At 47.4% G+C, this 27,322-nt stretch overlaps 1 protein-coding gene across 2 annotated transcripts; it reads left to right on the top strand.

Moving 5' to 3' along the window:
- Positions 1-3,684: 3,684 nt before the first annotated feature.
- KCNJ16 (potassium inwardly rectifying channel subfamily J member 16) lies at positions 3,685-21,881 on the top strand. 2 transcript variants are annotated; one of them, XM_014882764.2, is made up of 2 exons: positions 3,685-3,842; positions 19,165-21,881. In XM_014882764.2, the coding sequence occupies exon 2, from the start codon at positions 19,220-19,222 to the stop codon at positions 20,498-20,500; it is 1,281 nt and encodes a 426-aa protein (XP_014738250.2). In that variant the 5' UTR covers positions 3,685-3,842; positions 19,165-19,219; the 3' UTR covers positions 20,501-21,881. The 2 variants fall into 2 exon arrangements, with proteins under 2 accessions (XP_014738250.2, XP_088032546.1); XM_088176420.1 differs by lacking the exon at positions 3,685-3,842 and adding an exon at positions 15,726-15,769.
- The last annotated feature ends 5,441 nt before the right edge of the window (positions 21,882-27,322 follow it).

Raw genomic sequence — 27,322 nt, 5'->3', positions numbered from 1 at the left:
CAGGCTGCACTGGGGGATCCTCACTCTCAAAGGATTAAAGCTGGGGATTGAAATGTGCTTTTTCTCCCTTTGCAATCCATGGGTGGCTCCAGAGTCTGCTCAGCAGGACCAGCCCAAGTAAGTGTGGGGACAAGAGAGGGGTGCAGGCATTGAGGGAGGGGTTTTCCAGGCAGGACAGAAAAGCAGGGAACAGATCCACTTGGAAATCAGTGGGAAACACCAGCCTGATGTGAAAACATGGGATTTATCTTAATGGCAGGAAAATTAATCCACAAACACCAGAGGTTTATGTCCAACAAGGAGACAGAGGAGTCCTGTAACTTTATGGGAATAAAAGGAGTGGTTATGGGGCATTCCCCATGGGGTCTCTCAACATTTTTAGAGGCTGCAGCCTCCTTTTTATCCCAATTTCCCAGACACATTTCCCTGTCTATTTCCACACTGGCTGAGGTACTTGAGAGGTACAGACTTCCCAAAATGCCTAATACCCCCTTCTAATGCAAAGCCCCTCCCTGTTTTTCTTTTCTTTGTGTCTCTGTTCTTTTTCTCTAAATGCAGAGATGTAGCACAGTCTTGAAGAACAGTCTGTGTCAGTGGAATTCCTGTGGAATTTATGATTCCCCCCATTGCTTCTTTCCCTTCTCCCTATCTGGCCTTACCCACCATCAGACCCACAGTTTGTAAAAACTCCTCCTTCTCATTCCTTTCACCCCTTCCTCTTCTTATTTTCTCAGTAATTGTCTTTACAAACCTCAGTTGACATTGGCTTAACCTTTTGTTCCTGGGTCCTTTTTGGTTTTGCAATTCTTCACGGTGACATCATTTTCTGTCCTTTGTAGCCATTTCTGGTAGGCACAGCTGCCACCTGCATCCCTTTGATCACCTGCTGAATAAGCTGCACTTAGCAAGGGGTCATGCATGGCAAAAAGATGAGAGTTGCTACAGCACATAAGAGGAAAAAAAAAAATTAATTTAACCCATAGTCCACCAGGTAACCATGAAAACACGTCCCATTCTCATCTTTTCCAGCACATGAGCTGACTTTTTAATTCCCTTTGTTATTTATTTCACTACTTTTCCACTGCCATCCATTTGCAAACAGCAGTTTGAGTCATTTAATTTTCCACACATTAGTATTGATCCACAGCCCACTGAAACCATGGGAATCTTGTCACTGGCATCAAGGCATTTGGGATTAAGTTCCTACATTTTGAGACATGTTCCTTCCTCTTTGATTTTTTTTTTTTTTTCCCTTTAGGGAGTGTAACTACCAGAACATAACAACCCAAAGTTGGGTGCAATTTTGCAACTTTTCTGATGCTGTAACGAGCTGTGCTCCCAGGGTTCATTATGAGGCTGTCTTGGAGCTCGCTGGTGAAACAGGAAAAACAAGAAATCCGACCTCACTGCAGTGCTTAATTGAAGTGCATTTATTGACTGCTTTTAAGCTCTTATAGCAACTGTGTTTGCTGAGAACTGAGGGCTCTTGGCTTTAATTCACCCTGAGCAGACACAGCCTTGACAAAAATCTGTCACACTCCAGGGCTGGACTGGGACAGGGCTGGAAGCTGCAGCTGCAGATTGGAGATTTCCTTCTCCCTGTGATGCTGTTCAGCTTCTCTCCCTCTCCACAACTCCCATGTGGGATGAAAATGCCAAAAGAAAAGCAAGAGCATCATGCTGGGCATGCTTTTGGTGGTTTCTTGGTGCCAGAGCAAGTAACCTGAATGAATAAAGAGAAAAAAAAAACCCTTTGCTAAAAGATCTTAAAGATTCTTCAAGCTGTAAATCTTTCAAAGAGTTTGAATCTCCAACCTCATAATGCTGAGGAGGGAGGACTGAGAAAAATCCAGATCAGTGCCAAAGGGAGCTGCAGTGGGATCTCTGCTGGGAAATCTGCCTTTGATACAGCAGTGCTGACCCTGCTGTGTGCTTAATGCTGCTGGATCCTTATCCCCATCCATCTGCACTGGAAATTCAGGCAGGAATCTGCAGTCTGTGACCCTGCTGTAACCTGAAGAACAGCTCCTCACTTCCCTCAGCAGGCAGTGCTGCCTCCAGCATCATCCATTAGTGCTGAACTTTGCCCAGTTTTGTCTGGATTTGGGAACTTGTTCCACCTGCAGGAAGGATTTCTGAGCTTCTTGCATTATCTCTGCTGATCCGAAGTGGGGAGCTGAGCACAACTGAGAGCAGCTGCCTGGTGAGAGAGGCAGGGAATGTGCTCTGCAGGAGGGCTGGGAATCAGTCCTGGAATAGCTGGAAAATCTGGATTAGATGGATGTGGCCCTCCCCTGGTGCAGGAGATAAAGCTGAGCTTGCACGAAGTGCAAAGGGACATTTTTTGGGTGTGATGTCACACTGACTGTGTTTCACCTCTGCTCTAGCTCCCTGTAATGTTAATTAAATTAAACTGGTTGGGTTTTGGTTTGCTGTTTTTTTTTTTTGTTTGTTTGTTTGTTTTGTTTTTCCCGGAGTTTTGGATCCCTCTTGGCTCTGTAGAGCTGCAGGTGCTCAGCACAGTGAGGCAGGTAAAGGAAGCCTCTGAATCCTCCTGGTTCCAGCCCAGGTGCAAATCTGGGGGTGCTACTCGAGGAGTCTGTGATGCAAATTTATGCAGATGAAGTCATTAGTTTACTGTGTGCTTCTTTTTCTGCTTGCTGGGTAAGGAAGAGGCTCTGCAGAGAGCAGGCCTGGAAATGGCAGATTTGTGCCCAAAGTGCCAACTTAAAAAAGCTTTAGAGCCTGGAAGAGTCTGACTGTCAGCTCTGCTGGAGATTTCAGGGGACTGGGAGGGTGGAAGTTGTTCCATCACCGGCCACCGAGCTCTTGGCTGCTCTTTCCTGGCATTTATTGGCAGATGCTCGTGCCTTGGGTTGCCAGGAGCAAAGCTCCATGGCCAGCAGGGCACAGGCACCAGCAGCACTGAATCTGACACAGTCCTAATTAAGAATTTATTGATAAACCCCGGGGTAAAATCAGTGCCTGGTTCTGAAAGCATTGTAGTAGAGCATTCCCAGGGATGAGTTTTATCCCTGGAAAAGTCTGTGGAAGTGGAAGCTTTTTACACTGGCCTCGTTTTTGTGGTCACTGTGACCTGTTAAAAACCTCCCCCAGCTCTCTGGGATCCTCTCAGGTGACAGGGACAGAAGCTGAGCTGCTCTCTATGTGACCAATTCAGAGCCTGGAGTAAACCAGGAATTTAAAATAACCTGCAGTGAGGGCAGGTGAGCAGCAGCACGGCGTTCTGAGGAGAAAAATGAGGTTTTCAGACACCTCTTGGTGACATTTATTACCCAGACTGGTGCTGGGATGCCAGGATAAAATCCAAGGCCCAAAGGTACCTGTGCTGCCTGCAAAAAGCCCTTTGCACTTTTCCAGCAGCCCTGAGTCAAGGCTGCACTGCAGGGGCTGTAATCACCTCTGGATCAGTTATCAGGGAAATGGGGAAGGTTTGGGGTCAAGTCGGTTCCTGGTGTAAATCCTTCGGTTGCTTCACACTTCTTGCAAAGCAGACCTTGAGCCTTTTTCAGAAAAACAATTGGAAAACTGCTGGGCTCCCCAAAGCAGCATTTTTCTCACCAGTTTGAATGTGCTGAAAGGACAGGATTTTCTGTGAACTTTTCCCAAACAGTCTTGCCTTTTTTTTTTTTTTTCTTTTTTTTTTTTTCTCCTTCTCTTTGAGAAGGGGAGGAGTTGTGTCTAAAAAAACAAACCCAACCTGTCGTTCTCAGCTCTGCCAACCTGTCAGTCCAGCCATGCAAGAAGAGAGGGAGAGAGACAGAGCAAAAGAAATGAGGGAGTGAAGCAGAGATTCTTTCAAAGCTCAGCGGGACATTAAGGTAAAGCATTTCTCCCTTCCTTAATTAACCTTTTCCCTGTGTTTGTACACGCAAACAGAAATTCTGTTGCCTTAGAGAGCTGTAAACGAACTAAACATCCCGGCTGGGAATAAACTGCTTATGGTTCAGTTGGAGGGGTGTTTGGAGTGTAACCTGGCAGCTCCTTAGGTGTTGTTTGGAAACACGATTTGTGTGCCTGGAATTCCTGTTCATTTGAATATTGAAGAGAGGCAGAGCTTGTTCGAGCCCATGTTTAGGGAGGGTGCTAAGCTGGGTAATTGCAGGGCTGAGCCAGGCTCTAATTACCGCAGATCAGGGTGAGAACTTGTCAGAGAGGAGGGAAATCCTGCCAGAGCTGCCAAGTGCAGGGCTCTGCCACCTTCTCCTGGAGCACCTGGGATGGGTCCCCGGTGGGGATGGGCTGTGGGACCACCCAGACCTGGGCCTGACCCACCTGGGCATCTCCTCCTGTCCTTTCTGTGCCATTCTGGGGGAGCTCAGCAGCCTCCCAGAGCTGCCCTGAGGATTCCTGAGCCAGGAGGGCAGAGCAGCACAGGCACTCTCGGCTCACCCCGAGGAAACTGAGGCTTGCAGAGTGTGAGAAAGGGTGCTTGGAATGAGTCAGAGGGATCACTCTGCCTCGGGAGCCTGCTCAGGGTTTGTTGGGACGATTGGAACAGGAATGGACACAGCTGGTCGGATCTGAGGGTCAGGGCATGAGCACCTGTGTGACCCCAGACCTGTACCCAAATGTGTCTGTGCAAGGAGCTGAGAGATTTCCCTCCCTCTTATGCCATGAAAATCCACAGGAAAAAAAAGTGAGAAAGCAAGAATCTTGCTCATCCCCCTTGGAAATCCCTCTATTTCCATATTTCAAAACCCCGAGCAAACATTTTTAAACTGTCCCACAAACTCTGTAACACCTTTCTGAGCAGGCTGAGGATCTGGGAAGGTGGCACAAGGGGCAGAGTGGGGGCAGGATTTCCCCTCCTTGCTGTCTCTTTGGGGTTTTCACTCCTGCTGGATGCAAGGTGCAGCTCACCTGTCTAGAGCAGCTCACCTGGCACACAGAGCAAGCTGGAAGGTGGCAGGGAAAGACAAGGCAGCTGTCACTGAAAGGCTTGGAATGCCTCTGCTTTGCTTCCTCAATCCCAGCTCCTGCATCTTCCCTGTTATCAAACTGCCTCAAATCCTTGTGCCTGTGCTGTGGATCAAAGCTCTTTTCCAGGCAGTGGCCACCACATCCTGGAAATCCAGAGGGGATCCAGGCTCTGAGGGCTGCTCTGTCCGGATAAAAACCTTTGCAAATTCCTGGTGTTCCATCATTTTCCTTTCTTCTGGGATCGTGTTCTCCTGGGAGCCCTGACTCATTCCCTGCGGGGATGGTGATACCGAGTGATTATAAACACTTAACAAACAGAATAACCTTCTTTTAAAGTGTTTTCTGTAATATTGTTGTGAGCTTTCTTGCCAGAGCTGGACTGGAGAGGGAAGTGCTTTTTCAAGTGAATGTAGTGGGTGGAGAAGAGGAAGTGAATATTTAAGTTTTGGTGGCGATAAACGTTTTTTACTCCTTGTTACAGTAACAGAAATTAGTCACTGAAAGAAGGGAAGGAGGAAAATTAACATTCGTGGTCTGCAAGGACTTCACAAATGAACCTCACAGCATTTGTCTTCCTCTTCTCTTCTCTCTTCTCTTCTCTCTTCTCTTCCTCTTCTCTTCTCTTCTCTTCTCTTCTCTTCTCTTCTCTTCTCTTCTCTTCTCTTCTCTTCTCTTCTCTTCTCTTCTCTTCTCTTCTCTTCTCTTCTCTTCTCTTCTCTTCTCTTCTCTTCTCTTCTCTTTCTCGCCACACTCCAAGATGTTTCTGGGCTTTTCTGAAACGTTCTGGTGCCGTCTCCTAATTCCTGCTCTGGGAAAGGTGTGAATGCAGTGATATAAGGGGATCGGTGCTGTTAAATCAGCCGAGCCCCGCAGAGCTGGGACAGTTCATGTATTACAGACAAAACCAGAATTAGTACAGGCCCTGCTGATGGATGGTTTGGCAGCACTCGGCAAATGCCAGCTGATCAATCAGAGTTAACCAGCTGCAACCTCGCTAAATTCACCTAATACCAAGGCAATCCGTATTTTTGATGAGCTTCATTAGTGCAGCAACAACTCGGAATTCCCTGCCAAGCCCTCCCCAGGATTTCTGTACCTGTCACTGGGACTGATGGATGGGTCATTTGTTCGGGGAGTTTCTCCTAAAGAAATAAACTTTAGCAAAGGACGAGGTGCCAGACAAAAAGGTTGAAATCTGAGCAGCCCCTCTGCCAGCAGAGGTTCAGAGCAGCTCCTGGAAAGGTCAGCTGGGAAACACTTCACAGTGAGAAAGTTCCTGCTTTTCACCAGAACGCTGCTCCCTCACCTCTGCTTTCAAATTAAGGGATAAAGGGCTTTAATTTCGGTATTTGATAAGGATTTTTATGGTGCAACAATTTTCTAAAAATATGCTGAAATGCACATATATGGTACATTGCATATATAATTATATAGACCTTGTAAATTTGCATATTAACAAAGATGCTCTGATGAGAGGCTTGAATGGATAGCTTGACATCTTTTTATCCTAAAATATTTTCTCTTAGACAGGTTGAATTTGAGTTTATAGGACGTGTTTTAGAGGGGGTTTTGTGTAAACCTTTCACCAGGATGCTGCTCCCTCACCTCGATGTTCCCTGGTGTGACTGAAATTCTGGAGGCTGGCTGATACTCTGTCCCTTTTTCTGTTATTAGTCACCTTTCTTGCCCAATATTCTCACCCCGAGCTTTTGGTGATCGAGTTTGGTAAGAGAACAACCTTTTCCAGTAATTCATTGTGCAATTAAACTGTTCTGTGAAAAATGCAAACGAGCACAGCAAGCAAACACCACCTCACATTTCTGCCTGCTTTTAAACAGGGGTGAGGGCTTGATTTGATTCTCCATCTCTCCATCTTCAGTTGTAAAAGGGGATTTGTCTGTCCTGCCTGGCAGGAGGCAAAGCTGGAGCTCAGGAAGTGGCCCTGCTGCATTTCACAATGTTCATTTCTTGTGTTTTCCAGTCATGATTCCATCACTGGTTCCTCTTTTTAAAGCAGATAAATTCGTGTTCTGAGGGTGCACACAGGGGTGGATAATCTTCATCTCCTCAGCTGCTCTTTGTGGTGACATGGTGGGGTGGAGAGGAGTTCAGCTCTTAATTTCCTGTGGAAAGGTTCAGCAGGGGAACCTTTGAATTTTGGGGTTCTCCTTGCTGTCATGGCACAGGAGAGTGGGTCAACACTTCCAAATAAAAATCTAAGGACTCTCATTTGATAAAAATCAACAGTCTGGAAAACAACTGAAAAAAAAAAAAGTAATTTTGGTGAACAACCATTTTTTCAGGCAAATTTCCTTCAAGGGAAAACCAAGACGGGTTCACAGAGCTGTGTGAAAGGACTCACCTGGATAAAAGAATTTTTTTGCTGGAAAATTTCCATGTTTAATAAAGACATCTCCATTCCTGAGACAATTTCACAGAACGTTTCCAGTTCCTTTTAGAATATTCTCTCCCGAAGTGGTTTCAGATTGGCACCAACTGATCAGCATCAGGGCACTGGTTTGGAGTGGCAGAGGCTGCATCCCCTGGCCCTGCTCCCTCCTGACTTTACAGAGCTGGCTCTGCATGGCCAAGTGGCCCCTTCTGCTCTCCAGGAAATGCAATCCTGGGAGAAAGAGCAATTTCCTCCCTGGCTCTGTCCTACTCAGAGATAGATTAGGACAAATCTGAGCCACGGAGATGATATTCACTTCATAAAAGTGGAGGCCATAAAACACAGGCCACTTTCCACCAGAAATCTCAACGGGGAAATTCAAATATTTCTATTTCCACTCACAAACCTTCACCAGCTGTTTGACTATTCATGAAAATCCTTTCAGTTTTCCACAACTGAGTGAGGACTCTTTCCAGGAGTGGCCTGTGGTGAGATTTCCAGTGCACTCTTGCTCTGGATAGACTTTGAATATTAATCTTTTCATGGTATTTTGTCACCACAACCAGTTATTCCACAAAGAAATGAGGCAATTGGTGCCTCATACAAAAAAACCCCAATAACCCTCCAACAAGTCCTGCGAGTTTCTGTTATCCAGGCCTCAGAAAGGCTTGATTTGGATTTTTTTTTTCAGTGGGAATAAGTAATTAGTGCTTTGCTTTACCTCCAGCCCGTTCAAATGGAGCTCAGTGATTGGTGGGGCAGTTTTGGATGGAGGTGCAGTTGCCCTGGCAACAATCGGGAGTGAAATCAGAACCTTCGGAGCAGCCAGTGGAATGTGGTTCCACTTGGATGACAATAGGTCAGAGCGTTTTAATGGCTAGGATGTAATCCAGCACAATAGGATTTATTGCCGCTGTGACATCAGATTGACACCATTCCTGCAAATTCTTCAGCTTGTGACAGACCCCCGGCTCAAATCTGCTCCGCGGAAAAACTCGGGAAATGCCGTTAATCATTTTGTTTTCCAAATCAACCGGATCCTGCGTGTCCCCGGGGGTTGGCAGGAATATCTTCCAAGCCAGTGAAAGCCAAGCTCCCTGCACAGAGCCCTGGTGAGAGGCTGTCCTGGACACCAGCAATGGTTCTGAGAACCAAAGGCTCCTTCCTGCAGGGTGCTGGCCCGAAGCTGCTTGAGACCTTCTGCACTTGCTGGGTTTTATATCACCAGAACAATTCCCAGTGATTTCCAGGATGGTAATTCAGGCTCTTAAACCTGATTGCATTTGCTGACAGACAAGACCTTGCAGGAGCAAGTCCTAAAGCAGCACTGGAAGAAAAGGTTTCCTGTTCGCTGGGGAGGGGAAATATTTCATCCCTCCTGCCTGGACATTTTCCCAACTCCTGCAATAAGGATCCTTTCATTCTGGAAGATCCCAGGGTTCTGTCTACAGGGATACAATGCCCAGGACCTGGACAGGAGAATGTGCTGCCTGGAGCTTTAAGGAAATGCAGGTTAGGGTGCCAAAAACTGTCCCTCTACCCTGAACCAAAAGCACAGGGAGGTTGGCATCCCTGGGATGTCCCCACAGACCTCTGTCACACATAAAAACCCAGAGCAACCTGTTTTGCTGGCATCAGAAATGGCCCTTAGCACTCATTTCACGTGGGTGGCCCATGAACCTTTTACCAATTTTCCTTTTGAATCAATGGAGGTGCTTCCCATTCATTTTTTGATATGAAAAGCAGATTTTCTTTCTTCTCAGTCACACGGGCTGGTACCCTGCACATCCTTTCATTGTTGATAGGAGGCTTTTGCAACAACAAAGCCCCGATAATTCCTCTCCTTGGAATTAGTCCTGGACAACAATTGAGCCAGACAATGACACAACCTGTTTCTTGTCTTCCTCGGTGGGAAATGGGCTCGGAGCTGGGCGTCCATCAACAGCCAAGGGTGTGGAAGGCGAGGAGTGACCTCAAAGCCGGGTTTTACACGGCAGAACAAAGAGATCTCGGAGCCTGATTGGAAAAACACCCCGAGAGCAGCTCGATGGCATAAGGTCATGATTATCATAATCATCAACACACGTCACGGCGTGGCTGGAGGCCCTGGCAGCTCCTTCACACAGCAGGAGCAGCCCTGGGTGCCTGCAGGGACATCCCTGCATCCCTGCGTTCGTGTATTCGGAATTCTTCATTCTATCACTCTGAACTGCACACCCAGTGTGAGCTGCTGCTCTCCCAGTTTGGGCACACACAACAATTCCTCTCCAGGCTGGCAATCAAGGACACCTCACTGCCCCAGGCACTGAGAGATGGAAACAAAAGTGATTGGGGGGAGCAAATTTGGGGTAAATGACTTCATTACCTGGAGCTGTAATTGGGAGATTAACCCCAATGTGCAAATGGACCAAACTTATAAAAGTGTGAAAATCTGTGACCCATTGTCCATTTTGGGTGTAGCCCTTGGGAGCTTCATCTGCCCTAAATGTAGAAACAGAACTGCTTTTTATTCTCTTGATTTTGTCTGACCTCTGGTTTTAGGTAGCCCAAAAGGCATCAGCTCATCCTCAGGGATGTTTCTGGCCATTTTTGCTCTCAGATTGTTTTCCCTTTGTTCCAGCACTCCTGGCATTGTTCCAGCACCTCTGAGGTCACTTTTTCATTCTTCTTAATCCGAATTTTCTTCCCCTCTGGTGACCAGCCTTGTGGTTGAGCTCAAATTGAGACACCTCAGTGATGTTTGTTTGGTTTTTGGTTTTGGTTTTGTTTTGTTGTTTTGTTTTTTTTTTTCCCGTGGGAAGCACCACTTTGGGTTCTTCAAAGACTTCACTTCCTGAAGTTCCTCTCACCCCGAGGTGCTGGAGCTCAGCACCATGGGGAATGTTCCAGAGGAGGAATGAGCTGAGCTTGGGATTTGGGCTGGGCAGGCCTTGAAAGTGAAAGAGATTTGGGGTTTCGTTAATCACCTTTGGATTTGTGTGACTTTTGAAGGACCCTGGCTCTGAGCAGGAGCAAGTGATGCTGTAATTCCATTTTATTCAGTGAAAACAGGAGTAAAAACGACCCAGGAAAAATATAGGATACAAAATAGGATAAATCTCCCACTGAGGCTGTGCACATCACTCCTGAATTCAATTTAATTCTGATGGCCGATCATTTATCCAACTCCCAACTACTCTGGAGTGAATCAGAGGACAGTGGCAGTAAATTTCAAACCAGAGGGTGAAATTCTCTTTAGCCATGCTCTTGTCTCTGGTGACAGCACTGCTGTAAAGGTAACATGGAATAAATGAGAGACATTTATTTCACAGGCTCACAGCACCTGTGAGGCCAAACAGAAAAGTTGTCTCTCAAAACAATCTTTGGGAATTGCTTTGGCAATAAAATCAACCCTACTGCAGTTTAAGTATCGTTTTTGTGTGTGTGTGGAGTGTTGACATTTGCAATGTAGCAGGTTTTTATTTGATGTATTTTTGTTAACATGGGCTCTGATAAGATCTGCTCGCTCCTTCACACTGTTTGCCTGGAGAAGTAAAACAGGAAAAACACGGCTGGCTGAGCAGCTCGGTGGCAAAGAGCTTGGAATGGGCTGGATTGCCATCAAGGAGCTCCTTCACTCAGCAGGGCTGGGGCAAAATCTCCAAAAAAAAGGGAAACCACACACTTCCAATCCCGGGCCTTGAGGGGCACAAATCAGCCTCTGTGCAAGTCACAGGGAGGCAAAAATCTCGTTTAAAACAATCCCTGCATCAAATTTTTTTAATTAAAGGCAACTTCTAGGTATACACATCTCACATCTACAGGCATGGATAAGGGGCACAGGAATATTGGAATATTCCTGGATAAGGAGCACAAGAATGTCGAATATCCCTGGATAAGAAGCACAGGAATGTTGGAATATCCCTGGATAAAAGACTCAGGAATATTGGAATTTCCCCCCAATAAGGGGCACAGGAATATTGGAATATCCCTGGGTAAGGGACACAGTAATGTTGGAATAGCCCCCGAAAAAGAGCACAGGAATATTGAATATCCCTGAATAAGGAGCACAGGAATATTGGAATATCCCTGGATAAGGAGCACAGGAATATTGGAATTTCCCCCCAATAAGGAGCACAGGAATATTGGAATATCCTCCAATAAAGGGCACAAGAATGCTGTAAGGGACACAGGAATACTGGAATACCCCTGGATAAGGGACACAGGAATGTCGACTATGCCTGGATAAGGGACCCAGCTGGGAACACAGCAGCTCCAGGCTGTGCTGTCCCAGTCCTTTCCTGGCTCCTGGTGCAGCAAACAGGAAGGAGAGGAGTTCTCTGCCTGCCTCAGGAAGCAGAGCTGTTCTGGGTGACGTTAAGGAAGCTGTCCCTGAGCCTGGAAGAGCCCTTTTGGAATATCAGCTCCTGCCCGCCCCCAGATCCCCAGATTATTAATAACTGTTGTGTTTTGGGAAAGGACAGAACAGCAAATAACGGAGCTGAGGGTGTTGGCTCTGGTAAATGAGTGCTCAGCACTCTCTGATCCCATTCTGTCATTGTTCCTGACCTGCCACTCACCTACTGCTGATTGCATTAATTCATTAATTACATCATGGCTATTCAGAGCTGCAACAAACTGTTCTCCTGCTCCTGGCCAACAAGGGCCAGGGGGGAAAAGTTCCTCGAGGAATTTTGCTGGGGCTCTGAAGGCTGAGGGAAATCCATGACGTGCAGTGTGGGGTGGAAGCTGCAGAAGGATGGGGATGAGGCTTGCCTGGGCATCAGGACAGACACCCGTGAGTCAGGAAATGCTAATTAGTGCTGGCACTGCTATTTGATTGCCTCACAACTAATTTGCATTAAATCCTGCTGAATTAAGGAATAGGTTGGTTACTGATTTCCAAAGGGAGAAGCCTGGATAGAAAATACATTTTGTCAGCTGCTCCATCTCTGACTGGCTTGGAAGTGTCCAAGGCTGGGTTGGATGGGGGTTGGAGCATGCTGGTCCAGTGGGAGGTGTCCCTGCCCATGGAAGAAGATGATCTTTAAGGTCCTTCCCACCTCAAACCATTCCATGATTTTCAGCTCTAGGATGTGTCCCAGCTGTAGCAGCTTTAAGAATTGGAATTGCTGGAGGCTGGAGCAGAAATGGAGACTCTTAGGGATCAAAATGCAAATGGTTCTCATCTGATGGGAAGAGAACCAGGACAGGGAATTTCCAGGCAGAAGGAGGGGATGACAGTGGCCCTGGGAGGGTCCAGCTGCCCAATTCCCGTGTGGAACACACAGCAGGGTCACCTCTGGTGTTCCTGATCCCTGCTGGGCCATCCCAGTTCAGTCCCAGTTCAGGTTCAGCTGTACTGGGGGAGCCTGGGGCACCCAGCTCCATGAGGGGAGGCTGCACTGGGACTGCTGTCCCCAGTCCCTGCTGTCCCCAGTCCCAGCTGTCCCCAGTCCCAGCTGTCCCCAGTCCCTGCTGTCCCCAGTCCCTGCTGTGCCCAGTCCCAGTTGGGTCCAGTCCCCTCCGTGCAGGAGCTGCTGGGAGCTGAGGGTTAAGAGGAGGAAGAGACTCCCCAGAGGGAACAGTTTTAGGTTTCCCCTCTGCCAAAGTGTCTGGGACAAAGAATGGCAGCGAGGCCCCAAATCCAGAGCTTCCAGTTGCCAGCACTTTCCATTTCTCCTGGTATTTCAGTGTTTCCACTGCTGGCTCCTGGCTGGAGCCATGCAGTGCATACAGTGCAAATAAATTAAAATAGACATTCACAGCTTTCTACGGATTTTGGGAATTGTTCTGAGTGGGAATCAGGGAGCTGCTTCCCTTTGAACCTGTCCTGTGGCTCTGAAATGGGCAACCAGCCTTCACCAAGGAGCAGCTTCCAGTCTGTCTTCTCTGACTTTAAGGGGCCAAACTTCTTCATTTTTGTTTTTATGTTTTTATTGGTTTTGTTGTCAGCAGATCTGGTTTCACTTAGATGAATTAAATGTCAATATATCTGTTGCTGTGAGTTGTTCCAGTGGGGATCACGGCACCATTGCGTGACTCAAAAATCTCTGCAAAGCTCTGCTGCTCCTTGGTGTCTATGTCTGGTCTTTAAAATGTTCAATAAACACTTTGATATTGATACTTTAGGCCTCTGTCTGTATGGAGACACTGAGTAAGGAGTAAGAAATAAGTAATATTTTGCTCTGGGTTTGGTGTATTAGAAGCAGAATGGTTTAGGTTGGAAGGGATCTTAAAGATCATCCAGTGTTTTATTTTATTTATTTTATTTTTTATATAAAATAGATGTAACATATAAATATTATGTACAAATATATATATACATTTTATTATTTTATTCTTTTTCATTTTTAATTTTTTTTACTTGCAATATTTTCTTCTGCTGAAAGGGTTTTGTACAGAAAGTGCTGGAGGGGACAGGTGTCATCTGCCTGCAGAGCTGTGTGCCCCAGGCTGGTGGAGCCCTTGGTGACCTGCAGCACTCATTTGGCTCAGCTGAAAGCACGAGAAGAACAAAATTTTTGCTCCCAAGGGAAATTGGAGCCTTCTAAAAGCTTCACTCTGGTGGCATCAAAGCTGTCACAGTGGATTTGGGGTTGAAGCTTCCATTGGGATGAGCTCCATCTGTAAATGCAGCACAACTGGGGTGCTCCTGGTCATGCTGTGTTTGGGGAACCCCTGTCCTACATCCCTGCTCCAGGTTCAGTTTTGGGGATTTTTGTGTTCCCTTTCCCCTTGTAGAGCTGCCCTTCAGTGCCCTGTGGGGATCTGAGCTGACAAACATTAAATGTGTTGGTTTAAACTGCCCGAGGGCAGGGATGGATGGGATTTTGGGAAGGAATTCCTGGCTGGGAGGGTGGCAGACCCTGGCACAGGGTGGCCCTGGATCCCTGGAAGTGTCCAAGGCCAGGCTGGACTTTGGGGCTTGGAGCAGCCTGGGACAGTGGAAGGACAGATCAGAAACAGAAAGATTGGCTGTAAGCACCAGGAGAAATCCCTTTGCAACTAAAAGAGTGAGAGGAAGGAAGGAAAGAAAGAAGGAAGAGCCCTAATGTTTCCCTACAATAGATTTATTTAGGTTTTTGTGGGTGGTGGATTTTTTTAAGGGAACAAGTGTTGGAGCCAATCCCAAAGCAGCTCCAAAGGTTCTGACTTGTCACATTTCTGGTCTCTGAGCTGAAACCCTTCCAGGGTTACACAACAATGACTAAAACTGGAAAGCTTTCAGATCATTCCCAAAATGAAGCAGGAAACGGAGGTGATTGCTAAAGGAGCCCTGGAGAGACAGACACCGCTTCTGTGCGTGGGGGTGAGAGTGAGCGCCCAGTTTAATTTGGAAGTTTGGGGTTGTTTTCTTTTCGATTTGATCTCAGAACAGAATTATCCTGGGACCCAGATCTTCACATTGTTTTGCTTAATGTTTTACAAACAGGCTGTTGAGTGGAGTTGTCACCGAACAAAAATTCACCCCTATTGTTTACACAATGGGAAAAGGGAGTCATAAAAGGGGTGTAGCAGCAATTTGTTAGGTATTAGGTTACGGTGCAAGAGGGATTATCCTCACAAAACACAGAGCCCTAAACTCCAAATATCGGGATTAAATTGACAATTACATCCACTGAGAGTCTTTGAAAGGCTCAGCTTGATGCTCGAGGCTTTGAAGTGAGTGCTCTGAGCGAGCTGACGATCAGGAGTTGTTCTGGCACAGCTGCTCTGCTCGAGAGGAGCTACATGAAAATATAAATATAAAATAGAAATATGACAAGAAAATCTGCTCCTGCTGGTGTTTGCTTTGTGGCAGCTCTGCTCTGGGTAAAAGCAGGTGCTGGGTTTGTTCCTGGTTCTGCCACTGCACTCCTTCATGAGCTTTGAAATACAGGAATTTCCTCCCACGTCTGATTGGGGTGAAAACTGTTAAAGAACAGGTTCTGAATTTGGGGTTCAGTGTGGAGGCCCCTGAACACAGATCTCTGGAGCTCCATGAGCAGGTCAGCAAAATCCTGGCCTTGGCTTAGATAATTAAGAATTATTCTGATTTCTGAACTCTAATACATTTATTCTTTAGAACAACTCTGCAATTTACCCTAATGAAATCCTTTGAGGTTTCTCTGTTTCTGCCTTCCTACCACCCTGCCTGGCTTTGCTGCTTTATTTTTATCTCTGACAAACTTTCAGTTGAAAGGGGGGGAATACGCATTTGTATTTGTAAATGAAATCACAATTTTATTTATAAGAATAGGCAGAAAAAAATCCTGTGAACTTCAGCTGTGCTGCAATGCAAGGGGAGGCTCACGATGTGCACAAACATGCCCAGCAATCCAGGAAAAAACCCACAGAAAGTAAAAGCAAGACAGAAGAAGGGGAGGGTTTTTGTGTCAGTGTTAGAGGAAGGTGAAAATGCTTCCTGGCAACATCTGAGAGTTATTTGCAACAACAGATCCCTGAGCTTTAGTGAGTAGAGAATGTTTTTAAATCCTCCCCTCTCCCTTTGTTAATCTTTACCAGGTAATAGAACCTCTCATGGAATCGTGGGGCTTTCTTAGGGATGTGTCAAATATTTCCATCTCAGAAAATCAGATTTTTGAAATGACTCTAGGGTTGAAGGTCATCAGTCTGGTTGGGACTCTCTGATATTTGGTAATAATTTGGTAATAATCAGATTCTTCTGAGTGTTCTGCAGGAGTCAGAGTGCCTCAGCAGAGGGAGGAAGAAACATCTGGGCTCCCAAATTCCCTGAGCTTGTCTGGAACAGGGAAATCACGAGTCTGCTCCGTGGTGTCCCCAGGAATGAGGGACAGATCCTAATCCTGATTTACATAATCCAGGAACACTGAAGGGTTCATTGGACCTGAATGTCCTGAGCACATCAATGTCAGAGAGTTATTAATCACGATGCATGATTATTTATTATTATGATTATTATTGCACTCGAGATAGACTTGAAGAGGTGGCCTTGGAAAGTGCAGGCTTGGATTGTGTTCAAGCACTCCCAAAATACTGGGCAACATTTTTCCATGCTTTGGAGTGGCTGAGGAGGTTCTTTCCAGAGATTTTAGGTCACCTGGGGCAGTCCCCACTGTGCATTTTGGGGTTTAGGTAACCTGGGGCAGTCTGCACTGTGCAATGCCAAATGCCTCTGAGAAAAACAAGTTTTAACAAAACCAAGAAAGCTGAACTCAGGTCCTGGGAGCAATCCTTGTCTGGTAGCCCTGCCCTGGTTCTTTTTTGCTCCATCCAGCTCCAGGGCTGATACTTGATTTTGGTTTAGGGAGCTCTGCAGCACATTCCCTTTCTTACTGCAGACATTGGATTATTTTGGGAAATCCCAACCTGTTCCATGGCTTCCTATACCAAAAACTCATCTCAGACATGCACGGGAGCATTTCCATAATCCCATCTTGTACTTAGGAGAAATCCTGTACAGAGCCAGAGTTCCCAAGACAAGTCACTGCACATCGAAGCTGTCTCCTGGCTGTGGCAGGTGCCCAGGAAATCAGAGTCACAATCTGTGTCACCACCCAAGGTTCTCCCCACCAAAATCCGAAGGTGGTGCCAGCAAAACACAATTTTGGGAATGTGAAGATTTCCTGATGGTGACAGCAGAGAGTGGGATCCACTCAGGAGTCTTTGATTCATGAAGTTGGGTCCCCTTTAGAGACCTGGGATGTTTTGGGAGTGTTTTCAAGGAGCTCTGGTTTGAAGCAGTCAGTAATCAGTAGAATCATGGAATATTGGGTTGGGAGGGATGAAGGATCCTCCAGTCCAGCTCCTGGCCCTGACATCCCAAAATCCCACCCTGTGCATCCCTGGCAGTGCTGTCCAAACCTTCCTGGAGCTCTTGGGGCTGTGCCCAAACCTCCTGGGGGAGGAACCTTTCCCTAAAATCCAACAAAGCTCCCCTGGCCCAGCTCCAGCATTCCCTGTCCCTGTCAGAGAGCTGAGATCAGAGCTGCCCCTCAACACAAAGTCCTCCAAATGTTTTTATTTAAGATCACATTGGCTCCTGATTACAGCTCACTCCATTTTCACACCTCACATTATGAGGTCCTTTAAAAAACACCCCCCCAAAAAAACCCCCAACCCTCAACAGTTTCCAGTTTTTGTTTGTTGTTAAATATGGCTTTGAAAATGTTGGGTCAAGCATCTTCAATCGACCAGGCTGCACTGTTTGTTTAAAACTCTGAGTAAAGCAAGTCCTATGAATGTTTCCAAAGACCCTATTCCAAGAAGTATTTTTGGAAACATTAATGTTGTGTTTTTTAATGAAGGCCACATTCTGAGGCTACGACACCATATGTCACATTCATTTCTGGACTGGAAAAAAAAAAAAAAAAAGAGGGAAAAAAAAGAGAAAAAAAAAAAAAGAAATGGAAACTATGTTTGGCTTTTAAGTGTTTTTGGATGAATGTGTCTGCATGCTTGTCATTGTTCCTTGGATGAGGGGAGAGTTCTTGGGCTGTTAATCCAGTCCATCCAATATATTTTATACTCCATGGGCCTGACTCTCCTCTGCCTGGAAGTGTGTGCAGTCATTTCTGCTCAGGCAAAGGGAGTGAAGACCTGAGGAAAAGAATTCCCCTAGGAAAGTTGTTTTTTTTTCTGAAATTCGCTTTTCTTAAATTCATTTTCCATGGATTTCTTGGCTCCATTGAAAACTTACATCCGAACTCTGAAACCAGCTTGAAAATGGGAAAAGAGCTTGTCACTTTTCCATCAAAAACTTGCAGTTTCTGGAAGGATAATGACAGGTTTCCTACAAAAATATTAGTTTGGTTTTTTTTCCCTTTAGAAATATCAGTTAGAAGCATGAAATTAGCAAAAAAATTGGAATTTTTCTGCTGTGTCCCCATCACTTCTGATTGGTTTGTGTGTTAATGGTTGGGGTGTCATGGAATGAGCTGGAGACCTGCAGGAAAAAGATTTGCCTTTTTAAATGTTGTGGTTTTTATTGGATTCCAGGTGATGAGGTCTGAATTTCTAATTCTTCTTCTTGGTCACTAAATATGGCCCAGGACTGGCACAACTCAGTTTTTCTCTGCTCTGACAGAGGAATCTCCTAATCCACATCACTTCCTAAATTTGTGTCACCCACAACTTCCATTAACACCCTCCATGTTTGTTTCAAACTCATTAATCAAGATTTAAATATTTTTGGCAGCCGGATATTTTTTTGTTTGCTTTAAGGAAGGATTTCAGAGGTTTTCCAGGACCTCAGAGGGGTTTCTTTTTTTTTCATTTGAAATGTAAATAATTTTCTCCAAATTGAACAAACATGTCTCTGTAGCACCAGCTCGGTCAAGTTCACTTCACTAGAGCAGGTTTTTCTAGGCAATGCTAGAACATAAATAATGATGGATGATCATGTGTTTGATACATTTTTTAGTTAAAACTTGCCAGCATTGAATTTCCCTGCTCATGTGACTGAAGTTTTAGCTCTAAATAAGGGGGGGGTTTCCCATTTGTTTTTACTAATGGAGGAAAATAAGGAAATTTGCAAAAAACCAATTAATTACCTCCAATATTTGGCCAAATTTAAGTGGTTTGTGCCATATGTGACTGCTTTTAATGTTGCTTCATGGGATCATTAAAGGAGTTGCTCACAACAGGGTCACCACAAAGGTTTTGATTTCTCTTTTCATCTACAGACAAAATTTTGGGGTGGATAAGGACATTTCCAACTAGTTGAATTTGTAACTGTCTCATATTTCCAGGCCTGGTTTAGAGCAGAATTGTGTGATGGATGTCACAGCCTGTACCCTTCCAAAAATTACCTGGGATGGCCAGAGAGTAAATGGGATCAGATTTGGAAATCCAAATACAAACAGACTTCTTCCTTTATTTCACAGATTTCCAATGACCAAAGAAAACAAGCCCTGGGACCTTGTGTGAGCTGAGGCAGAGATGAGGAAGATGAATGACCAAAGTGGCTGCTACAGGCCCGTCAATATCCAGGGAAACAAGGTCAGTTACCGCGGCGCCTGTCGGGAGAGCCCGGGAAAGGAGGTGAAAAGGCTGCAGAAGAGATTCCTCCAAAAGGATGGCAGCTGCAACGTCTACTTCAAGCACATCTTCGGGGAGTGGGAGAGCTACGTGGTGGACATTTTCACCACGCTGGTGGACATCAAGTGGCGCCACATGTTTGTGATTTTCTCGCTGTCCTACGTGCTGTCCTGGCTGCTCTTCGGCCTGGTGTTCTGGCTGATTGCCGTCCAGCACGGCGACCTGTTTGGGGACGAGGAGGTCACCCCCTGCGTGGCAAACGTGCACAGCTTCACGGGAGCCTTCCTGTTCTCTCTGGAGACGCAGACCACCATCGGCTACGGCTACCGCTGCGTCACCGAGGAGTGCTCGCTCGCCATCCTCACGGTGATCCTGCAGTCCGTGCTCAGCTGCGTCATCGACACCTTCATCATCGGCGCCGCCTTGGCCAAGATGGCCACGGCCCGCAAGAGGGCCCAGACCATCCGCTTCAGCTACCACGCCGTGGTGGGGCTGAGGGACGACAAGTTCTGCCTGATGTGGCGCATCGGCGACTTCCGGCCCAACCACATGGTGGAGGGCTCGGTGCGCGCGCAGCTGCTGCGCTACAGGGAGGACAAGGAGGGCAGGATGACCATGGAGTACCGGGACCTCAAGCTGCTCAACGACCAGATCATCCTGGTCACACCCGTCACCGTGGTGCACGAGATCGACGGCGACAGCCCCTTGTACGGCCTGGACCGCAAAGCCCTGGCCAAGGACAACTTTGAGATCTTGGTGACGTTCGTCTACACCGGCGACTCCACGGGGACGTCCCACCAGTCGCGGAGCTCCTACGTGCCCAGGGAGATCCTGTGGGGCCACCGGTTCAACGATGTCCTGCACGTCAAGAAGAAGCACTACAAGGTGGACTGCCTGCAGTTTGAGGAGACCACGGAGGTGTACGCCCCCCACTGCAGCGCCATGCAGCTGGACAGGAAGGAGCAGGAGTGGAACCGCGCCGAGAAGGCGAGGGAGAAGCAAGAGGAGAAGTCAGCCCTGGAAATGAAGCCTAACCAAAAGTCCTTCAGCGCTGTTGCCCTCGTCACCAGCTGTGAGGATCCTGAGGAGCCGGTGACAGCTTCCAGCCAGCCTCCCGAAGAGGTTTCCTACAGGAAAGCAGCTGTGACCTTGAGCAGGCTCTCCATAGAGTCCCAAATCTGACTTTTCCTGCCTCTGAAACCCCTCCCAGCAAATCCTCCCCTCGTAGCTCCTCGAATGCAGCAATGATCTCGTGTGCAGCAGTGTTCATATCCCAGCCCTCGCTGGTCACACAGTGTCACACCCTGCTGGGTGCTGTGGGCACAAGGCAGCAGCTTCCACCTGGGATGTCCCTGCCCTTGGGCAGACCCTGAGTGACCTTCCTTCCCCTGCAGGGAGCAGGGCTGGCCGTGCCCAGAGACTCAGAGTGACCTCGGCAGGGCACACAAACCATGCCCTGTGCCCTCTGGGGAGGGTTTCAAAGCTGCCTCATTGGTTTGGAAAGCTCATTCCCAGTCCCTCCACGAGGCTCTGAAGCTTCATTATCCCAACAAATGGTTCCTCATCCCAGAGCTCCTCTGGGGAATCCATGGGGCTGTTCTTTGTAAGAAAAGGAATAAGTGGCCCTGGGTGGCTTTGGACACCTGTTCACACCCTGCCCAGTCCTGTGGGATCCACAGTGGGATCCTGGAGAGTTTTCATTCCCTAATCGTCAGCAATTCCCTGAGGTGCCACTCCCTGCTCCTCACAGCTGGAGGGATGCAGAAGGTTAAAAAAAAAAATTCAAAACAAGACCTCCAGTTTTAAATCAGCAAAATCAGGCTGAGCCTTGAGGAGAAGATCATGTCTGGAGTGAGCTGTGCAATATTTTATATCAAATCCTCTTTCATTTCATTTTGCTTTTCTTTTTAGCTTGTTGCACTTCCTTGCAAAGACAAAGATCAATCTGGAGAACAAACAGGGTGATTTTGTCAAAATGAAAAACGCTTGTCTCAGATGGCTGTGTAAAAATGATCCCTCACAGAGAAACCCAACAACTCCTCTGTTGGCTCAAACTGGGAAAAAAAGGAAAACGTTGATGCTGTGAAGGTGCCTGTGACGTGCAAATTCCGTGCTCTGCACATCTCTGTAATTATTTAGTGAGCAATGCCTCATCGTGCTTCTTGCCCCTGATGATTGCAGTTCATTTGCATTGCGTTTAATTATCCTGCAAACATAAAACAATCATATTGGAGTTTGTGGGCTTGATCTCACCCGACCTTAGCAGCAAAGGAATTCAGTGTTTGCCTGCTCTCTGTGGTTTCTGGAGCTCTTCTGTCTCCACAGGGGAGCTCACCCCACCTTCCTCGGGTTTTTAGGGTGCTGAGGGCAGCAGGATGAGTTTATCCTGGAAATGTTCATCCCTCTCCATTTATTGCTGGAGGAGATGAAACGACTGCTGTGGAAATGCTGGCTAACTTTAGGCTGCTAAAATTAGGTCTGACGAGTCATTCACATCATTCTGACTAATTAATTGGGTTTTTATGAGCTCATCACGTTTAATGAAGAAAAAATAGCCTGCTGAGTGTTGGTTTGTTTTTTGGTTTTTTTTTTTTGTTTTTCTCCTGCAATTTACTCCATGTAGTAGTAGTAGGATTGCTGGATTATTTTAATGTATTTCTCTTTTGCTAGCGCTTGTCTCTGGGTAAACACGATCCCTTTAGATAAAACTGAAGCCTGGGGGGTGTTACTTATTCCAAAAGTCATTAATTAGCCTGTTTTATGTGCTGATTCATCAGCAGCAACCACTTATTAGTGCAGTAAAAACCATCTTCTTGTATCCTGGATTTAAACACTGGCAGACATGGGGGAAATAGTGTAGAAAAAAATGGAAAGGAATGTAGGAAAATGTAGGAAAATGTGGAAGGGTCTCAGTACTTCTGTGGTGTTGGAAAAAAACACCATTGGGTTTGAATAAAATAGAATATCACCTTCCAGACATGGGAATTAACCCTTCCACTGCCCTCAGGTCCTGCCTGGGATGCTTTTATTTAATGCTGGGCACCCATTTTTTTTGGGAAAGATGTGAAGCAATTGGAAAGGGATTGGGAGATGTGGAAAAGCTGTCAGTGAGGAAGGAGGGAAATGCCTCCAAAGGGTTGGGAGGCAAAGAGCTCTCAAACACAGAAATTGCATTTGGAGAGGGGGAAATCTGGGTGAGGATGGGACAGGAAAAGATGGGATTAAACTGGGGGGAAAAAGGGAGGGAGAATAATTAGGAAACTCTCAACAAGGGTGAGGGTGACAGAGGTGAGGGTTTGTGACCTCTGTGGTGGCTCTGGCAAACCTGATGGAGGAGGAAACAGGGTCAGGAGTGGGGCAGAAAGGCCAGCCTGGGACTTGGCAAGCTCTGTGATTCCCTCCCCAGGGAATGTCCCCACGGACACGGCTGCACTGCAGGAGCTCACCCACCATGGAGGCACTCAGAGAGGTGAGATTTCCTGAGATCCGTGACCACACCCCCACATTCCTTCCCAAGGGGCCAATTCCAGGTGCTCCAGGTGCCAAAGCTGCTCCCCCAGTGAAGCTGGGGAGCTCAGCTGCCTTCCCTCCCCAAGTTCTCTTCCCTGTGAACCCTCTGGAAAAAAAAAATTCTTCCTTTGGAATGGCTTTGCTGGCAGTGAAAGTACCAGGAGGCTGATCATGGGATTTGTCCTGTGTTTTTTGGCACAGAGAGGTACAAATAATAAATACAAACACATGAGCATGGCTGGTGAGCTGTGCCTGGGTCAGCTGGGAGGGTCAGGAAGGAACTTCTCTCCTGGGTATATTAATTAATAAAAAGCTGGTTAATATTTTCTCCTATGTTGATATCCAGCTTCTGATCCCAGCCTGTCCTGGAGACAGGATGCTGAGGAACCACAGCTCTCAACCAGCCTGGCTTTTTTTCTGTTTGCTTCTTTAATTTCATTTACCCCAATACCAACACTATGTATAATAATGATGAATAACAAAGCATGCAGTTCTTCTTTATTTTTTTTTTAAATGAATAAAGACATCAGAATAAAGAACATTCCTCTGCCACACACCTTGTGAGAGCACATTGGGCTTTTCTTCTCTTCAACTACAAGTTTTAAGCTTCCATATCGAGTTTCTCTGGGCAACCTGTGCCAGGACCTCAGCACCTTCACAGGGAACAATTCCTTCCTAATTCCTCATCCCTCCCTGCCCTCTGGCAGTGGGATCCATTCCCTGTGTCCTGTCCCTCCATGCCTTGTCCCAGTCCCTCTCCAGCTCTCCTGGAGCCCTGGAAGGGGCTCTGAGCTCTCCCTGGATCTTTCTCCACTGCAGGTTTATATTTAGGTGGGCCCTGACTGTGTTCTGGCTAGAGCCAGTTCTTAATCCTTCCTCCCTAGGAAAAGTTCCTGCAGGACATTGAACAATGGAAAAAATAGGATAAATAGAATAAATACGAGAAATAGAAGAAATTAATTGGATAAATGAGAGGGAGACTCTTCCTCTCCCATCTGCTCTTTCTCAGTGAGGATTTCCCAGGGATTTTTTTTCCATCCCCACTGTAGGGCTGAGCAATAAGAAAGCAAACAAAGCTCCTGGAAACCCAAGCAAAGTAACAACACGTGCATCCCCCAGCAGGAGCACACACCTGAGCCTCCAGTCATTCCCAGTCCACTGGAGGAGAATCCCCACCAGCCCAAAGGGAAGAACTGGATATATTTTGGGCAGTTCCATGGTGAAACGACAGGACCTTCCAGCTCTTTCAGAGCCTTGGGGCTTCCAAAAACCAATTCCTGAAGCTGAGGTTCAGCAGCTCCTTCCCAGCCACCACTGAGAGGCAGGAATTGGAATTTCTGTGTGAAAGTTGCTCACCCCGTCCCTGACTTTTCCACAAAATTTACCAGCTGAAGCAAAATTCTAAACAACAGAGAGCAAACACAAACCACCCTGCACTGGCCTCCTGACTCATGATTTAAACTTCACCCTGGTTATTTTCCCTTGGAAAGCAGCACCGTTGTTCCAGGTCAAGATTAATTTATGTCAAAGGGGATATAATAAGAGATTATTATATAATTTATTTTTCCAGCCTTGCTCACCACCATTCATTAGGGCAGCTGGCATCTCCTTCCCCGTTATCATGTGTCATTTGGTGCATAGTTTTTGTGAAGTTGGGTTTCAGATGTGGGACAGGACCTTATCCCCTTGTTTATCCCTTGTTTCTCACACGCTGTGCAGGAGGTCTGAGCTCACTTCAGGAAAGAACAGGTACCCTTCAGGGCATCAGAAATGTTGTGCAGGAGGAGAAAAAAATGGCTTGTAAGTTTATTTTATCTCTTAAATCTTTGCTAGTTGGAGCTGGGAACCTGCAAACAGAAGGAGTTGGTGTCTGTGGTGGGCAGGAGAAGCCCAGAGCAGGGAAAAGGAAGAAGCATCTGACAGCAGAGTCACTTCCAGGCAGACAAGGGGAAGTGTGACAGAACCAGGCTGAAACAAGAAGTTGGAAGTTTCCATCCGGGCTGAAAATTGTATTTTCATGGAGCTTAAAAATCACAGTGCAGGAGCTGCTTCCAGGAGTCAGAGGTTTTGTGAGGTCAGTCCTGGTGGCTGAGGAGCTGCTGGGGATGAGCACTGAGCAAAGGCAGAGTGAGGCTGGGCAGTTCTGGTCTGGGAAAGCCTGGAGGGTTTGGAACCCTGACCTCGACACCTCTCAATGTTTTCTTCAGGCCAAGCAGCACAAAGTTACCTTGGAGTGTCAAAAATGCACAAGAATTTCCCACCCGGGTGTGTCATGGGATCCTGGAAAGGTTTGGGATGGGAAGGAGCTCCAAGCTCATCCAGGGCCACCCCTGCCATGGGCAGGGACACTTCCACTGTCCCAGGGTGCTCCAGCCTGGCCTTGGACACTTCCAGGGATCCAGGGGCAGCTGCAGCTCATGGGGGAGTTTCTCCCAATTATCTCATCTAAATCTCCCCTCCTTCAGTTTAAAACCATTACTCCTTTTCCTATCACTGTCTTTCCATGTAACAAGCCACTCTCCCTATTTTTTGCCATCCCCCTTTAGAGTCTGGACCAATCCCAATCCCAGTCCTGATCCCAGTCCCGATACCAATCCCAATTCCGATCCCAATCCCAGTCCCGATCCTGATCCCAATCCAAATCAATCCGCTCTCGATCCTGATCAATCTGATGTAGACCAATCCAATCCTGATCCCAATCCTGATCCTGATCAATCCGATCCCAATCCCGATCAATCCCACCCCAATCAACCCGATCTCGATCCTGATCAATCTGATCCCGATCAATCCGATTCTGATCAATCCAATCCCGATCAATCCTAATCCTGTTCTATCCCATCCCGATCAATCCCGATCCCAATCAATCTGATCCTGATCAATCCAATCCCGATCAATCCCATCCCGATCCCGTTCCCTCGGCCGCCACCTGGCGGCAGCGCCCGGAGCTGCGGCGGGCGCCGAGCGGTCACCGGAGCATCAGCGGCGACAGCGGCGACAGCGGCGACAGCGGAGCAGAGGACGCGACACTCCCGACCACCCCTCCCCTCCCCTCCCCTCGGGGCCGTTCTGCACCACCCGGGACGGGACCCCCACCCGTCCCCAAGTGTCACCCCCAAAAAGCGGCGTTATAACCGGCCAACCTGCTGCCAGTGAATGCCCAGTATCCCCAGTATCCCCAGTATCCCCAGTATTCCCATTCCAGTGTGCCAGTGTGGGCACAGCTCTCGGATTCGGCGCCGTCGATCAGCGCAGGACACGTTTCGTTATGGAATCGATCCTGGTTTATTTCGCTGGTTTATTTTGTATCCTTCCCCTTTATACATAGCAGCAGAGCTGGGAGGGAGCTGGCCCGATTTGCCAGCTTAGGTAAATATAGCCGGGCAAACCTGGCTGCACTCCACCAGGAACCTTTCAAATAGGGCAATGAGCTATTTGTGGCCAAAGGGACACACTTGGGGACATATCAGTGACCGAGAGCCGCCTGTTTGTTTGGGCCAGGGAACGTGTGTGCGTGTAGAAAGGCAACGCTGACATTTATTATTGTGTAAAACTCCACGCAGAAAAGCTCCGGAATAGAAATGCCTTAATAATTATCTCATCTCCAGTGCCATGTCCACTTCTGGATGCACATTTTCCGTCGAGCGGCTCCGTGCGTTCTCTCACGCACGGGAGGAGCTCCAATGGAACATCTGCTGAGCCCTCCATATCATCCTCCTCCTCCTCCTCCTCCTTCACATCCTTTCTCCGGGCTCTAGGAAGCTCCACAAGTGTCAGGCAGCTGCTCTGCTGCGACTACTGGGCAGTGCATTCGCTCCTCGTGCTTCCCCATCTTTGATCACAGGGTGTCTCCCAGCCCTGCCTGACGGGGGAGGGATTATTTTTGGTCTGTCACGATCGCTGCTTGGCCCAGGTGCCAAAAGGAGCTGGTGGCCTCTGTGTGACCGTGGTGCAGAGCAGCAGCAAGGGGGGAGGCTGCCCCAGAGCCTCCCCATCCCTGCTCTGCGCTGGGGCTCGCTGCAACGGCTTTCTTGGGTGTCCCCAGCAAGGATTTTGGCTGCTAAATGTCTCATTGGGGTAGCCATGCTCTGAGCGGGGCAGGGAAAATAGGAATTATGCATCAATGCTTTCAGATCTCCAAGTGGAAATCAGGAAGAGCCCAGGGAGTGTCTCCAAAGGGAAACCTCCCCTGCCCTTACTCATGGCAAGTAATTGTGACCCCACCAATTCCATGGGAGGCTTTCCAGAGTGACCTGTGCTGGGGTGTGAAGTGGGAAGTGAAATTTGGGAAGTGTTTCATGGCAGTTCCTGCAATTACTCACTGCACTGATTAAACTTCTCTCCAGTGGTCCCTTTTCCCACTCTGTTAGAAGGTGGTTTTTGTCTTTCCTCCCATTTTATCCTTTTTGGAGAAGCCCCAGGTAAAGCAGACAGATGTTGTTCTTCATAATCCCACACAGCACCAGCCACGAGGCATTTCCCAACACCCTCCAGCAA

This window comes from Sturnus vulgaris, chromosome 20 (genome assembly GCF_052056855.1).
Source record: "Sturnus vulgaris isolate bStuVul1 chromosome 20, bStuVul1.hap1, whole genome shotgun sequence".
Classification (NCBI taxonomy): Eukaryota; Metazoa; Chordata; class Aves; order Passeriformes; family Sturnidae; genus Sturnus; species Sturnus vulgaris.
This window is presented reverse-complemented; position numbering and strand designations above follow the sequence as displayed.